The sequence below is a fragment of the Apis florea genome, unplaced genomic scaffold (assembly GCF_048593485.1).
Source record: "Apis florea isolate Af1SG1 unplaced genomic scaffold, ASM4859348v1 contig_3515_pilon, whole genome shotgun sequence".
Classification (NCBI taxonomy): domain Eukaryota; kingdom Metazoa; phylum Arthropoda; class Insecta; order Hymenoptera; family Apidae; genus Apis; species Apis florea.
Genome location: NW_028256777.1, coordinates 183,304 through 200,434, shown reverse-complemented (window position 1 = coordinate 200,434; position 17,131 = coordinate 183,304). Strand labels below are relative to the sequence as shown.

The 17,131-nt window shown below is 46.6% G+C and overlaps 1 protein-coding gene across 8 annotated transcripts in view; it reads left to right on the top strand.

Annotated features, from left to right (window-relative positions):
- Positions 1 to 17,131, top strand: part of LOC100872388 (beta-1-syntrophin) — a 214,788-nt gene that overhangs the window by 26,241 nt on the left and 171,416 nt on the right. The window contains exon 3 of one of the 8 annotated variants that reach the window (XM_086913767.1): positions 1,480 to 1,746. The exons of the other annotated variants lie outside the window; for them this stretch is intronic. Coding sequence (XP_086769893.1) covers positions 1,480 to 1,628 — 149 coding nt within the window. The 3' untranslated portion in view covers positions 1,629 to 1,746. Of the gene's footprint in view, positions 1 to 1,479; positions 1,747 to 17,131 lie in introns of those variants that run through there. 8 annotated transcript variants of the gene reach the window in all.

Genomic DNA, 17,131 nt, shown 5'->3' with positions numbered 1-17,131 from the left:
AGTACGTACTTGGTGGTCCTTGGTTTCAAAGGATCTCGATGTTTTCGCCGTAACCGTCTCGAACATCTCTTTTTCAACCCGCCCGGACTTTTGCATACGCCTTATCGGGCCCTGCATGCATAGAGGCAAAGGTAAAAGCTTTTACCGGTAATTTTTCGCTAGCAAATACTCGTGCATGCAAAAAACGATGCAAGATTTATCGAATTTTTCGGCAAATTTTTAAAATACCTTACGCGATATTTAAAAGTTGACGTTTTTGGAAATCGATCTTCAGTTCCCAGTTTCTTCGTAATCGCCAGCTGTTGTTCCCCGCGAATTTGTTTAGAAAAAAAAAAAAAAAAAAGAATAAAGGGAAGGTGGCACGTTCCGTTCAAATAATCGTCATGATAGTGATAAGAATTTCAACGTAGACGTTAGTTGGAATTCAGTGCGGAAGTTAGAGGAGTCGAAGAGCGATTAAAATTGCCTGCGAAATCTGCGTCAAACTGTGAAAACTGGACTTTATTACCGGAGATTCGTCTTTTAACAACATCTCGATCATGCTTGGCCGAAGTCGGATGTAACAACGACGACGACAACTTGGAGCTCTCTGGTAATCAAGGTTTAATCAAGAGGATTATGATAGAAAATTTCTACCCTTGGATTTGGCTCGCTTATTTTTATTTTACTATACGTATACGCATAGGAAACAGTTGTACCAATTGTGATTTCTGGCGAAACACGGGAGACGAAGCGGGGGCCAGACAGCATTGCACCGTTCCACACGCGTGTCGTGTTTCCTCCCACCGACGGCGATCGATCGAGTTATGCCGTGTATGTGCCGTCCAGTTATGCCGGGCGCAAAACGTTCGCGCGAGATTGATCGAGCCGGCAATTGCGCGTTTTAGAGTATTCTGGCTTTTCCACCCGTTTCCTGTGTTTAGCGAGCTTCCTGTGATTCCGTTCGGATGCTGCGCTCGTTTCGGTCCGCGCGAATCACGCCGACCCGTCCCGGTTAATCGTGCACGCTCCATTGTTCCAATCCTCCGCTCTCCTCTTTCACCAACGAAACGAACGTTAAACGTGGGGACTGTGATTCCCGCCGATCACCACCTCTGTGATTTCCACAATCTCGACCAATCGAATTAATCTTGGACCATTAACGAATCGACGAAGCAGGGAATATCGTTTCGAGTATCTTCTGGGCGTATATCATTAATTCCTAAACCTTTTGCAACGTTTGGGATAGAGAATCGTATCTTTACGTGTTTCGACCACGCTCGAGATCTTACGACTCGGATTCTCTCTCTCTCTCTCTCGCGTTGGAATCGTTGTTATTGCGGCGCGAATGGAGGATCGTCCCCACGCGTTTTACCCCCTTTACGACCGATACCGAATTAAGGGAGGAACCTACGTGCCTTTGGTACGTGTCTTCGTTTACGAGGCCCCTCGTATCTGTGCCCGAATTTCACTATATTTATACACAGGATTCGTTTTCAGAAGAGAAGAAGAAGAACGTCGTTGCCTCGTATCGATCACGTATTCGAGCCGTTACTTTTGTTTCGAGGTGCAAGATTCGAATTGAAATTATAACCGCGAGGAAGATAATACGAGGAGGAAAGAGTCGATCCGGTTTTTCGCTCGCATAATTTGGCAATAGGAGGATAAGATAAGAATCGTCGAGGTAAGAAAGTTGGATAACGCTTATCGAAGAATAAAGGATTTATCTCGAATGCGGGAGAATAATCGAAAAGTAAGTAATCGCGACGAAATACGAGGGGGGAGGAACGTTAAATAACGTTTGCTATCGGAGAGAGTCCGGCTGAAAGAAGCGGTTGGTGAATGGACACGAAATGAGACGTTAAGTTTCCCAACGTGTCCAGATATACGTTTAATTTCGCGAAACAATGGCCGTGGCTCAAGATTATGAATTCAGTGGGTTGGGGGAAAAAGAATATTTTGTGTGTCAGGGCCTGGGGCGATTGTAAAGCGATACGCCACGCTCCGTTTGTAGTGGCTTTCCATTGTTGCTCGCGTTCCGGTATTGTTCAGACGGATAGCGGCGGAGAATGAAACAGGAAGAGATTGGGTGGAAGAGGAGGAGAAGAAAAGAAGCACAGAGCTCAGCACCGAATACTACTTTAAGGCAACTTTGCGTTATTCCTTCTCCCCCTCGTCGGGGGTTATATAATCGATTTTTATCGTCGCCAGGAATATTGCCGCTCTAATTAAACCCGTCTGTTGATAGATTCTTCGTTATTCTCTCTGTCGTATCATCCCGTATAACCTTGTTTCACAATTGTTGCTCCAAAAGGGAAATTTGACTTTAGCTTCTATCTTATCTAATATTCAAGTTTTATTCAAGTGGATTCAAAACGTTTGAGTTTTAAACGTTCGAAACAAATTAATTCCACTCGATTTTCAATTCTCTATATTCTTGTAAGTGCAGCGACGCGGACGTGGAAGAAACGGGGACGAGCGAATCGAATCGAATATTGGAATTTATTTGAAATGAACGCGCACGAAGAATTTATCTCGATAATTAGCGGCAACGAACGAGAAGACTCGTTTCGATTTTCTCTCTCTGTAACTCGTCATAAGACGACGAGTAAAATTGCATGGAAACACGCGTGGATCACGCGAGAAGACGTACAGAAACAGCGATGCTCTTTTATGATCACCTCGTCACATCCACGCCATCGTTCTCTTCCATTTGAACTTTGCGATTGCTTCTCGTACTCCGGATGAATTTTAATGACTACTCTAATTCCAGCTCGGACTCGGCACGATGGGAATGGCCGAGCGGAATGGCAACTCGACCCCTGACCCGTTAAAAGTGAAAAAGAGGAGAAATATTTCTTCGTCTATATTCCATCTTCTATCTCGAGCGATGAATCGAGCGTGGATAATTTTATAACCGATGACGTAAAGGAGTTGGGTTGTAAATTTTCCAACCGTTTCCGCGTCTTGCGTCCAATTCACATGTGTATGCATCTTCGTAACAACGATCCTAGCTGTACCTACGAGTCGCTGTATCGGGATATTTTATCGTAAAATCGATCTCGATACGATCGTTTTCCAATCCGTCGAATATTTCACGATCAAACGAAATCAACGAAAATCGGACTAAAATCCTAGCTGATAATTCGATTATGCCCTCTCGTGGATGCAATTTGCTCGAATTATATACACGGTTGAACGAGCGGACACCTAACTGGAAGCCCCCCCAGTGTCAGCTGCAATCGTTAAGACGTTCTCCGAGGCAGAAACTCGTTGCTTTCGCCCAACCCAGTTTCCAAGAATCGCAGAAACTGCGACAAACCGCCGTCGTGTGTCGCGCTTAAACTCCCCTCCCGTTTACCATCGCGTATACACGCGTACGTATCAGCAGCGTGTCCTATCGTAAGGATATCCTAGTGTTATCTCGAATTTTTATCGTATCCCTTTCCCTCGAACGAAATGGGTGGAGGAGTGGAAAAGAGATACGGTGGATGGGCGGGCGACAGGTTGGATAAAAGTTCGTACGCGGTTGATCGACTCGGTCGAGACAACGGGGCGTAGTGGAGGGGCAACGAACGAGGGTGGTTAAGGCTCGAGGAGGAAGTAGCTGACCGTACGTTAAAACTCCCTGGAGTAGAGTCGAGGACCGCCATTTCCAACCCGAGTCTTCTTCGTCCAACGTCTTCCCTTCCTCTCTCTCTCTCTCTCTCTCTCTCTCTCTCGAAAGTCGAAGCATCGCCGTGGCAAAAGTTACACCATTACGTGATAGGAGGGCGGTAAAGCACGAAGCGAGGGAGAAAGACGGGGTTAGAAAAGCGGAAAGATGCTGCGCCCCCTCCCCAAATTTCTCTTTTCCAATTCTTTGGGGGTAACTTTCTCTCTCTCTCTCTCTCTCGTTTTCCCGACATTCTTGCCCCGAACTTACCTTGGCATTTCTCCGACCGACAGTTCGGTGGCGTTTCGTTGATTTTTCGAATTCCCAGCTATCTAGTCCTCTTCAACCGTCGGTTGTTCCATCCAACGTGGAGGAGATATAACAGAGGGGCGAGGTATCGAGGTGGATATCATAATCGTTTCCCGTCACTTTCCTCGATGCGATAAAACGATACTTTCCCCCTTATTTCTCTTCTCAGTTTCGATTCCAGTTATTCTTTCGCCGCGGAGGAATCTCGTTCCGGGCCGGGAAGATATCTTGGCGAAAGTCACGAAAGTCGTAAAATAAAAAATTCATTTCGAGGTGGTGATGCGTGCGGTTGGCCCAACGTCGGCCATTCGTCTCTCTTTATTTTTACGTATGGAAAAATTTCATCGCCTTATTCCTTCGCCCTCCTCTCCCCCCTCGCGGATAAAGCCACTCCACTCCACTCCAGAGGAATTTATCGCGTTCCATCTCCAATTTTCATCCCTTACGATACGCCTCTCCTTTTTTTCTTTTTCCCCTCCTCTCTCCCGCGAAATGAAATTAACACCCATCCCCGTTCCAAGGCACGGAGCGAGTGACTTATTTATTCCGAACGCTTCTCAATTTCTCGACCGATATTATTTCCAGTTCGCGTTACTTCGACGCCTTAACCGTTTCTCCGGATATTAGGGATATTATTTAATAACCGCGGAGCGAGATAGCAGGACAATGAGAGCGGCGTTAGTTAAAGGATCCATTGGAAGCGAGGGGAGAAACTATTTCCGAATAGGGAGTCGATGAGACCGATCCCTTAGCGCCAACTTATGGATATCTAATACAAGTTCTTACGAGTTTCGAGAGCCGTTGTAGAACGCCCGTCGGTGTCCGTGTGTGCGCGCCAAAGGGCGTAGGATGCGGTGGGAAGGCACAATGAAGCGTGGAACGGTGCCGCTTTAATGGCGAGAAGTCGTCGAATTCCATGGTAGACCGGGGCCGAGACTCTTCTCGAAAGCATTTCTCTCGAGGGTGGGACTCGAGTCGGGGACTCTCCCTTTCCGAGAAGGTTGAAAGTCCGCTTCGAAAGGACTCTTTGTCGAATATTCGTCCGGGTTGGCGGACGATAGTCCTCCTGGCAAATTGGTTTTTCCACCTAATACCGGTATATCGTATTTTATGGCCACTGAAATCTAACTATTCTCCTTACGCTTTTCTTACGCTTTCTCACGAAGATTTACGGCGCGGCCATCCCGCGTCCATTTAAATTTCTTCCCCTTACGGAGCTCGACACGGGGATACCGTAACTCGACGGCTTCCTCCGTCAATATTTGAAAAACAGTGGTGGTGGCGGTGATGTATCGATAAATTGGAAAGAGGGGAGGGAGGGGGGGGGGAAAGCAAGGCCAAGATATTTGCATGTTATTATCCACGCCGGATTTTGCTTCGATGCTAGGATGATGAGACTCGTAATGAAATTCCGACGGTGTATACGTTTCCTGGATATTTTTTTAAAAGATCCGCCCGTGTTTTTTCGATAATAATCGAAGAAAGATACAGACACGGTTTCCATCAGCTGTTGTCTAAATCGAATACACGAACAAAATTAACCCGAACAACGTATTCGCACGATTCTCGTCCACGATCTTGGATTGTGGATAATAATAAGATATCTATGCGTTCACGATGTAAACAATATTTTTTTTTTGGATTCAAATTCAAATTCAATTCACTTTTTAATCCTCTCCCTAATTATACATCTGTATATATACGCGTTTCCATATCAATTTGTTGTAACTGGTGGCGAACGTTTATCCCAAATTCATCGGATCGATCGAATCTGCTATTGATTTCTTCGGAATCGTCAAGAGGAGAATCTCGAGCGTCCATGCTGGATAGAATCTCGAAGAAAATCCCTCCTGCGCGATACTTCTTCGTAAGTCGGCTGTGGATCCCGAAAAAAGCACGAAGTTGCACGGATTCGGGGGGGGGGGGGGCAGCCTCGATAAAGAAAATATTTCCGAAGGATTTGAATCGACTTTAATGCAGAATCGTGGTAATCTCACGCCAAGCCCCAGAGGCTTGTATTCGTCGTTCTCTTCGACTTCGATGCCAGCCGAAACTCTCTTGAGAAAGAGAGACAGAGAAGGGATGAGATTCCTCCCTCAGGATCCCCTCTGGCCTTCTTTCACCGGGCAATGGATGGAGAAGTCGGTGCCAAGAAAGCACGGGTTGGCGTGCAAGGAACAGGCAGGCCGAGTAACGAAACGAGGAAGAAGAATGCATTTGGCGGGAAGGAATCGGGGTCGAGCATTGTGTCAGCGACCCATTCGGCAATTAGCGGACCCATTCAAACCTCTCCTCCCCTCCCTTCCCTGATTTCGGTTGTCCGAGGAGTTAATGGCCCGCAGAACGAAAGGGTTGGCGAAATTTAAAACACGCCGCGTGTCGAATATCCGCGTGAAATCCTCCAAGCATGGTGGAAACCCGATCCTTTTATCCACGGGTATCGGGGAGCACAATGGACGAGATAATTCGAGGAGAGAATCCGTAAAATGATTCGATTCATTCGATTGAGGCGCGAAGAACGAAGATGTCTTCGTTAGACTCGCGAAGGCGACAGGCATCGAGAGAATCTGGTGGAAGAGTAGAATAGCTCTTTAGAAATTTCGTCGAAGGGAGGCGGAAGTTTGGCGGATTGGCATTGTGCTCGGTAAACAATGATTCCACCCTTTCCTCCTCGATTACTCGGTTTATCGGCACGTTGCTTTAAACCTTTCGACTTCTCCGTCAAAATTGTGCTCGAGAAAGACGCGTTTACGCTGTTCGAGTTTGCAGCTTTGACGGTGTTTATTGAAAAAAAAAGAAGGTAATTGACGATGAAAACAAAATATCGATGCTACGTTTCCACAGAAAGACTCGCGATGCGCAAATAACTCCGATCGATACGCGGCATCTTACGGCATCTCGTAGAAACGAAAGGGTCAAAGATTCGTTCGCTTCTTCTTCGTTGTCTTTCGCGCGATGCGACAGAAATTCATCCCCTCCGCGATGAATTTCTCTCGACAGGGATTAAACGCATTTTAACGCGTGAAAAGAGATTTCCCTTTGATCGGACAAGCGTGGAAGGATATCGACGAGGCGTGTGGATATCGATGTTTGGAGTGGATAGTACTCGAATTCTACATGACACCGAATATTTTTCGAATCGATCACTCTTCGTGCCAATCGTTCCATACACCTTCAACCCCCTCCCTCTGTACATCCGCGCAACTGCGTATCCGCCCGTTTTATCTTTCTTTCTCGTTACACGTTTTTTCTTTTTTCTTTTTTTTTTTTTTTTTGCCCGATATACCTCTTTGTTACTGGCAGCGTTGAATGGTTTGGAAATGGGGGGGAAAGAGAGGGAGAAAGGTGAACACAACGAGCGGAACGTGTTTCAACGCCAGGGAAGAATGATAGAGCGTTGAAAGGGGTCCAAGTTATTCTCCGGGTAACCGTTTAGCCGTATCGATGAACGGGCGGGCCGACAAGTTGCAATAGGAAACTGAACGTGAAACAGGCGGCGGTAACCAACAGGCGGCGGGAAAAACGAAATTCCAACTGTTGGGCAAAGTACTACAATTAGTCAGTGTTGACGTGGCCCGTAATGGCTACCGATGTCGAGGTTGTTCATACTCGTATTTCATAACCCCCTCCAGCCAAGCCTTAGACGTCGTCGAGCGGAGGGCTGCGCGCTCGTCCCCGTCGCTCCCGGCTTGCCGATGGTTCGAGGGTGGTCGAGTTCGTTTCATGGCTGAGCACAGCGTGTCTCGTTAGCAACTTGAGATCCCCACCCTTACCCACGCTACCTAACCTATTCTCCTCCACCGAGGCCCTCGTGTCTCGTCTAAGGGTCTTCTCCCGGAGTTTACCGAGGATTGGGGTAACTTTCGGCTATGACAGCTCCCTTCTCCCGTTTGCTCTCTCTCTCTCTCTCTTTCTCTCTCTCCGTTCCTCCTCCTCCACTATTTTCTCGCCTTTCCTTCTCCTCGCTCGCCAATTTACTCGACGACCTTCCATCTCGTATCTTTGCCATCCTCGGCGATGTTAACTAAGCGCCGTTACTCGCGCGCGCTGACCTCCAAAACTGTGAAAAACTCGATCGATCTGCCTTCGCTCTTCCATTTCGCGTTCCCAATCCTATCTCTGCCCGCCATTTTCGTACGTTCGCCAAATCTCACCGAGAAAATTAATCGCTATAATTGGCGCAATTTTATATCTTCTTCTTTTTCTCCGAATCCTCCTTTCCAATCATTCGCAACGCAGAATTTCCTCCCCCTAATAAAAAGCCGGGAAACTAGCAGAATCTTCTTATTGATTTCGCGTGGCAGTCTCGTTGGGGATACGGCCGATCCTTGTTTCGAAATTGCCGATAGGCGAGGCGAAAATCGGACGGAGCTCTCCTCCCGGGATGGGTTTGGAGTAGCGGCTGACAAACGCGGTTCGTCTGACCTCGACGAGCGGGCGAACCGTGGTTACTACCACCTCTAACAGAGCTGACGGATGCTCCAATACTCGGCGTAATTGATGATAGTTGACGGCAACTGTTGCCGAGGACCCGACTCGTGTCTCGAGAGATGAGGATAGAGCCGGTGAAGCTCACCGTCAAAGCGTATCCTATCCCATCTCGTCCGAATCCAACTTCTCCTCGTCCCTTCTCCACCGAATCTTCGGCCCAATGCGATGTTTCGATGCGATACAATTTTCGACGCAAATTTTTATTGTTATGTATAGTGCAAAACGTTAATAATCGATCCTCACTTCGATCTCGAAATTAGTTTACCACATCGAGAATGCTCGTTTCATAATAAGAACGCGAAAAATAATCTCCCTTGCGTTTTTGAAACGCTTCTGAAAACGTAATCCTTAGAGATTGGGGAAGGGAGGAGACAGCCGCGAGAAGTTGTTGCTTAAATTCGTACGAATTGTAAACGTCTTCATCCATCATCATCCGTTTCAAGGATGCATCCATCCGCGTCCCTTTGCCACGTCTTTCCGAAACACGGGGAGAATTATCACCGCGACACGGCCGATATTAATTCCATTTCGGGGGACGAAGATAGATAGATAGATAGATACATACATACCCACGATTCCCCATTAACGGGGGACAAAAACGACTTTCCCATTGATAGGAAGATTCGCGTGTAAGGGGGTGGAAAGCGTGGCGCCAATTAATAGCGTGTACCGTATTCGTTCGAAACTTGGGGAATCTAATTTGCCTTGGGTGTGGAAGTTGTTGCGACTGTGTACCTGATTTTGGCACAAGATTGCTTACCGGACGCTCTCCCAACGAATCCGTACGAGCTCCTCCTCCCTCCCCCCCCCCCCCGGAGAGTCGTTAATCTAAGTTTCTCATTAACAAATCGAGCTCGCGAGCTCTCCTCCCCGTTTCTTCCTTCCTTCTGGGACGGAAGAGGGGAGGGAGATAGGCGGTCGAACAAACGGACGTTTTATCAGAAAAAACGGGTGGAAACGAGCAGTTCGATGAAGTAACGAGGGTGAAACAGGCTGGACTCTCGTCTCTGAGAAAGTTTCGTTGGCCCGTTTCCAGTCACTTTTTCCAGGAGCCCGCGCTCCCCCTGTGTATAACGGCCGCCAATATTTTTCGTTTCCACGGGAACAACTAATCCGTTCTGTTCTTCATTAATGGGGAAAATCCTTCACGTGCTTCCTCCAGACGGTTCATCCTTTTATTGGCCGGCTTCCAACGCGTTTCCGCCACTTACCCCGCCGTCTTATTCCGTTCTTATTCTTTATTCTCGAGTTTCATCCTCCTCGCCGAGAATTCTTATCCCGATCGGGAATGAATTTTTAGAAATTATTTCTCGGAGTAGCTCGTTTTTACGCGTTATTTCCCCAACCCTTTTCTTCTTCCTCCTCGAACTTCGGGAGAATTTTGTTTTGGAGATGAATTTTTACAAATTATTTTACGAATTTTTGTTTTTCCTCTCGATCCTCTCCTCTCCAATTTTTCCATCGAACGAATTTTTTTCAAAATTATTTTACAGACGGGCAAAGGGAAAACATAATCGTAACAAATATCTCTCTCTCTCTCTCTCTCGCGTTGGAAAGCCGATGGAAAAAAAAAAAAAGTAACTTCGCAGCGGCTTCTCGCCGCGCGACAACTCGTCACAGTTTCCCATTACACGATTCGTGAATCTTTCATTAGAAAGGAAAAGTTGGTCGCGCTTCGAAGGCTTTTACCCTTTTATTCGCTTCGAGCCTCCGGGAGGACGATACCAGTCGGTTTCGCCGAGGTATTTTAAATTTACTCCCATAGGTATGCGCCTCTCTCTGTATGCAACTCTCTCCCTTTCTCTCTCTGTGTCGCAGCATCGATAGAAGCCACGCCTCCTCTCTCTGGAAACAGCGCTGGCTGTTCGCAATAGTTGCCACGATGCGCGCTGATATTGGATTCAGAGAGAAAGAGAGGCCGTTTCGAGGCCGACGAGGTCGTAAAGCTTTACGAGAGCTTTACGTCCCATTGATAGCGACACGCCGTTGTCGTCGTCGTCGTCGTCGTCTCCCCCCCCCTCCGTTAAACGAATCCCGTCAAGTTCGAGCAAACTTGGACCCCGATGACCCCGTCTATTTCGTGAACGAAACGGGGGATTGGCCGAATTTCGTGATGTTATCAGGAAAACAGGAAACTCTCCTCTCTCTCTTTCCCTCGTCCTTCTTCCCTTTGTTCCCTCTTTTTTCCTTCTTTTCTTCTCTTTTTTTTTTTACTCTACTTTCTCCCTCTTTGCTATTTATCCCCATTCGTTCGTGTCTTTTTTTTCGTATTTCTCTCGCCTGTTTCCTTGGATGCGCGAGGGTCGGCGAATTAAAACTTTTTACTACGAGAGTAGAAGAAGAACGGGCGGTAGAAGAGAAGATGGGGCGGCGCGTAATTCCTCGTGGAAGGTATAGCGGCAATAAATGGGGTAGGGGGGTTGAGAAGGAGAGGTCGAAGGGATGTTTCGAGAGGGGAAAAAAGGCTGAGGATGTTGCCACGCAAATTCCCCGATAGCTTTAACACCTACCCTTCATCGTTCCGCTCTTCTCTGATCGTAAGTAACGCGCCTGGTCTGCGCGGACTGCTTTTTTATTCCGTTTCCGTTTTATCACCACTCGCGAGAAATTCGAGGATTCACGACGATATTGAATTACGATTCGTTACGATTATTCGAAACGTCTGCCAGTCCATTGTTCGCCAGGAAAAGAATATTCAGAAGAGAATTAATTCGTTCGTGAATTTTCTCCGTTTCTTTATCTTCAGAATGCACGCATAAATAATAATGATAATAATATACAAGAGGTTGGCGATAAAACACGCTTCTTTCCTCGCGCCTCGAACGTCGCACGCGTGTTTATCCGATTGTGGAATATTCAAAGAACGTAATAGCAACGTTGAACCGGCACGTAACGATTCACCTTCCTCGATTTATTATTTCGAAATTTCGTACATCCACGTATAATTTCGCAACGCAACGATCAAAGAACGGGGCAATGTATTCACTCGCTCGGCGTACAGTTGTGGTTCGTAGTTCGCTCCCTGGAATAATTATGATATCGTGGAAGAGATATTGCAGGGTGTATAGGTAGCCATGGTATTCGTAGCGGAGCACAGGAAGGGGCGTAGCGGACGAAGTAGATAAACCAACTTATTCGTAGGCAGACGTTATAATGTGGTCGCTTTAAGACACGTGCACACGGGAACGTTCTCTCTTTAAATTTTTCAGCCGAATTTGAATTTGAACGAGCGCGAGAAAGTTTTTGGCGCGAAGCTTTTTCTTTTTCTCTTCTTCTTCTTCTTCCAAAGATCCGACAGGGAAGCAGGACAGGGAAAATTTTCAATCAACGAGGCAGGTGGTAAAGTTCCGTTGATCCTTCTCTCTCTCTCGCTCCCTCTCTGTTCGTAGCTTCTTTGGCGTGTTGAATGATAAATTGGTCTGGTCAGTCCCTTGATGTTAGCTGAATTAGTAATACAATTTGTGACACTCGGGTTACCGTGCGGTCGCCGAGGTTTCCTTAAGTCCTATTCACATCGCAACTAGGAAAGTAGCAGTATCCCGAATCCCTGGTGAAATTTTCGACACGGAATTTGCGCGCGGAACTTCTTCGTCAAACTATTCTATTAATATGGCCAATTTAATTTTCTTTGTTAAACGAAAATTCTCGGTGGTGGATGGAATTCATCCTTTGGAGTGAAATTCCATCCATTTTCGAACGAATCACGATAACCTTCGGGCGTTTAATCGGACGATTTTATCCGCAGACGAGGATAAATGGATTAATAGATCTATTTCCACCATCGAACGTATCGTATCTCTTTTCGTCCCTTTCGAATTCTTCTCGAATGTTTCCTTTCCAAATCCCGAAAGACTGAGAGACCGAGAATCAAATTTAATCAAATTTCGGCGATGTTTACGTTGATATCGAATATTTCTCGTTCCGAAACGTGGAATTGTTCGATTTTTTCCCAAAAAGCAAAGGTTGGCGTTACTCGAGCCTCGCGAGGAACGTGATAACGATGGCGAGGAACGTAGAAACCGTTAAAACCGTTGGAGGAACGCGTGTCTGGAAATCCAAACGGTCCCGTAACGGCCTCCTCTTCTAAATGTGAACTCGGCTTAAGCCGTTGCGTGAGACCGAATCCTGCCGCGAACTTCGCCACGTTAATTGTCTCGGAAGCCGAGGATATCGTAACCTAACTTCACGATTCTCTTGGTCGTTCGTTCGCGCTTCCAGTTGTTCAGTTATTCACGCGTCCCTGCCTTACTCCTCTCCCTCCTCCTCTTCCCTTTTCATTCATCTCATTCTCCGTTTTCCCAATTAGCCGACCTCGTAAGAGAAATCGTAAGAGGAATCGAGCTTCTTCTTCCTTCTTTCTTTTCCGTGACTCGGAAGTCAGCTCGATAGACTTGGTCACGAGGATTAGTTCTCTCTCTCTCTTTATAGCAGCGACTGGACGTTTCCCCCCCCTCGTTCCGGCTCATTCGTCCGATCATGGCGGGGGGAGGGAGTTATATCGATCGATTTAATTGTATTAGAAGAAGAAACTGCAGCAGGTAGACGAGCGAGCCGAGTACACGATTCGAAACCCAACCTTGGAGCAATGGATCCTATCGAGTCTCATCTTTCTCCCATTATTCGATTATTTCCACGATTCTCGCCGATCCTCTTTCCTCCTTTTTCTTCCCTCGTCGTTTAATAGTTTCCTTACTTTTCCAATTAACCGTAATGATTGTACCGTTTCGTTATCGTAATTCGAATTTGCGCGGAAGATGAGACGATCGTATCGATGATGATGGAGAAGAAAAGAAAAAGAGGAGAAAGGGACATTAATTGGAACGATGCTCCCGCGCCAACCCTCGAATCGTTGTTGTATATCGACACGAAGTGTCCGCTAATAGGACGAATATTTCGCTCGATAAAGCAAATCGCTCGAGTCGATCTTTATCGGGCGAAATTTTCCACGATTAACCGATGCTCGAAACGACTCCTCCCACGCACGAGAATCGAATTCGGCAAGGGATTGTTTTGAATTCGTTTTCGAGTTGGACGACAACGTTGGCCGCGGCAGAAGAAAGGAGGACGAGTATCACGACGACGAATTATCTTCCGACAAATTCCCCTCGCGTGCACGCCGGATCTGCTCGTTGCGTTTCGTTTTTTCAACGTGATCGAAGAGAAATGGAAACGATACTTCGTTTCGTTTCCACATTCGAACATTCGGAAAATAATTAATGGTTGAATTATAAATTTAGAGATGCACGACGGACGCAACGAAATGAAATTACATCAATCAAACATCCCTCCTCGTTTCCGAGTTACCTCGCGAGGATCATCGCGGCGCGAAAATTTCCACCATTTACGCGCTTACGTAGGGGGAAGGATCGCGATTATTATTTATGCGCGGAGGAAACTTAGGGAGAAAGTTAACGCTCGCGCATGGCCGGCCGAAAAAGCAACGGCGGCGAGTTGCGTTCGTATGATGAACGATATCGCGCGCCGACTTCTCTCGTACGAGTCACTTTGCCAATGTATCTGCCACGCCCCTGGCATTAATCCTTATTAACCGATAGCGGCGCCAGAATGCGTTATCCGCGCCAGCTATTCCTGAAACGGGGAATTTCGTGGAAAATAGCGGCGGGATAATTACACCGTAATTGTATCCCTGTTAATTATCGGACCACGTACTTTCACCTAGCCTCATCCCTCTTCTCCTCCTCCTTCATTGATTTCTTGTCAAATCTGTCCTCGAGATCCCTCTCCCCCCTTTTTTCTCCCGGATGATTCGAAATTCTGGACGATTCCCTCCTTTCTTTCGAAGATAATTGAAATAAAGTAATTTGAATCAGTGTTGTTGATAAAAAAATGGTAGAAGATTATCATTGTTGTATATATATATATATATATATATATATACTCGAACGATAAAGTTATTTCGATCGGTTGAGAAAAATCGCACGCACGACACTTATTTTTCGCTTATTATAAACCGAGGTTGGTTTATCGCGGCGACTTATCTCGAACGAGCGGCGTTTCCACGGTCGATAAACGGGGTCGACAGACTACCGTCATTTGCAAGTTAATAAAGGTATTTAAATGTCGTGCCGACTCGATATATCGCGCTCTATTACGATTGTCGAGTACTATCGTACTCGAGATGCGATAATAAGCGAGGGTTAAACGATTTCGTACGTGTATCGATTCGAAGAAAAAATCGAATCGAGGAGAAACGAAAAAAAATCATGCCGCCAAAAGTGCATAATCAACGTCCCGATAATAGCGTAGACGATAGTCAGAGTTGGTTGTCGGACGGACGGTGGTTTGCACGGCTCCATGGAGGAACGGTTAAATCTGATTAGCCGAGAAAAGCGCTGGAGGGACTCTTGTTAAGAACCGTGACGTCAAGTCCTGAATTATCCGTTCCCAGATTCCAGCTGCAAATGAAACGTCTCGTACAATCCTCGCTGACGAGCTGTTCGTCAACCAACGTCTATCCTCTCCTCTTCTCTGTCTTGGCTATCCCTAATCCCTCTTCTCGATCTTCCGGTCAGACACTTCTCTTCTCTGCTCGGATCGATGATCCGAACGATCAAGTCGGAATTACATTGATAATTATTCACGTCGGGGTAAAAAGTCGAGCAGCCTCTTCTCTCTCGTCGATTCGGGATTCTTGTAGAAGTCGGGGCTCGTTCGTGGGATCATTTTTTAAGAGATTGGTTGTCATCCGGATGGACGGCCGGTTATCGATTAAGCCGCGTGGAAAGAGCGCGTTAACTTTTCGCGCGCGTTGATGGATCGAGCGTCGAGTTGTTGATAACTCGGCTCAAGCTTTCACTCTCGAAGCTAACGGTTTTTGAATCAACGTTCGGATATTGTACGATATCTCGAGGCGTTTGCCTTGAAACGGAACAAGATTCGCTCGATTTTTCGAAGTCGATCGAGAAGAAATCGTTTTTGCCTCGCGAAACTTTTGCGAGAATAAGCGAATTGCGTCTTTACGTTGCATCGAAACACATTAGAAGCTCGATCGACACCTCGTTCTGTCTCGCTTGTGCGAGCGAATAAAATTTAAGTGGCCACTCGATATTTCGATGTCGAACGATATTCGCTCGCAATTTCGCGTTCTCTTCCCTGTTGGTCCTTTCCCTTTGGAGGGGGAAGATTCTCTCGAGAGAATATTCTCGCTTTCGGGAGTATTAATGAAAAAAAGGAGAGGGAAGGAAATAGGAGGTTGGACAATAACGAAACGGCGAAAGTCAATAAATCAGCCGGGCGGAATCGCGTGTGGTATTAAGTCGGTGATAATGCGGATTTGATTTGCTCGATCGACGACACGCTATTGTGCCTCGTGCATACGTGAAATACGCGACCGATTTCTATCGCGTGCGATAAAATACGGGCGGGTTGTTGTCGGCCGTGCTCGAAAATCCTTTCTGCCCGAGTTATGGAGATATCGAAGATCGGCGATTCGATGAATTTTCCAGCTCGCAGGTGTCGATCGAACGATCCTTTTGGATTTAGGCTCGATCCATCGCTAGTTTAAAGTTTAAAGATTATGCCGAATGTTAACGAAATTGCTAAAAGTATTCATTCATCCTGTCATTGAATCCTGTTATCGATCAATCGTGTAACGCGTCGTTGAGCCAGATTTTTCCTCGTCCAATTCTCTCGTGGATCTTTTTTCATTAACGCGCTAGGACGATGGCGAGAGTTGAACCACGTCGAACGAAGTGGTGGATCTTCCCCTCCCAGAAACGCGGAATTCCTCTTTTCACGGGGACAACATTTTCATTCCGTAAGCATAATTGCGGAATCTTGTCTCTGGAAACACCTCTCGCCAGATCCTTTTTGCCCCTCGCCTGAACCCACTAATGGGGGAAATTACAGCATCCGCGTGTAATCGATAACGAAGTGTCGAATGGAAGGCAGCCGCCAACTTCGATTATTCGATGTGTCCGACGATTCGAGCAAGATGATATTCATACCTGCGGCCAGCATTGCCAATTTCCGCAGTTTGTCGAACGATTGTACGACGAGTGTCGAGAATTGAATTTCGACAAGTTACGAATATGAGAACCGTTCGAACGATCGATCGATCCTCGCTTTTCGCGGGAGGGGGGGGGGGGGATCTTGAATTTTGAACGATTAAGAAGCATTATTCGTAAGGAATTTTCAAAATTAGCCTTTCCATCGCGAGATTTCGGACGCAATCAAATCATTTTAGGATTCGCTTGCACGAGGAAGAATCTATTTTTGGAATTTTCCAAGATTTTAAAATTAACGATCCACGTGTAGCAAGAGGACTCGGGTTTTTCGAAATTAGCTATCGAAAGATATATAAAGGATCTTGGATCTTCGTTTTCGACGATACACTGTTGGCTCGAATCGCGCCCGATCGAACGAGAATGGCGCGCAATATTTTCACGAGATCGCTGCAACTTAGCAGCCGAGAGTTTTCTCCTCCGTCGTCGGCTATTTGTTTTCGAAACAAAACTCGGCCGGCCGCGAGGAGTCGCGAGGAGTTGAACGCCGCTACTCCATCCGGGCATTAATTCACCCTAATTGCTCTTCAAAATTTAATTTCGCATTCAGAGACTCAAAACAATCTCCTCGCGCGATTATTTCCCCGGAATGGAAGGGTCGGGCGCCGACCTATTTGAAGAGGAACGGCCCGTTTCTCTAAAATTATCCGGGTCAATTGTTTGCACGGTTGAG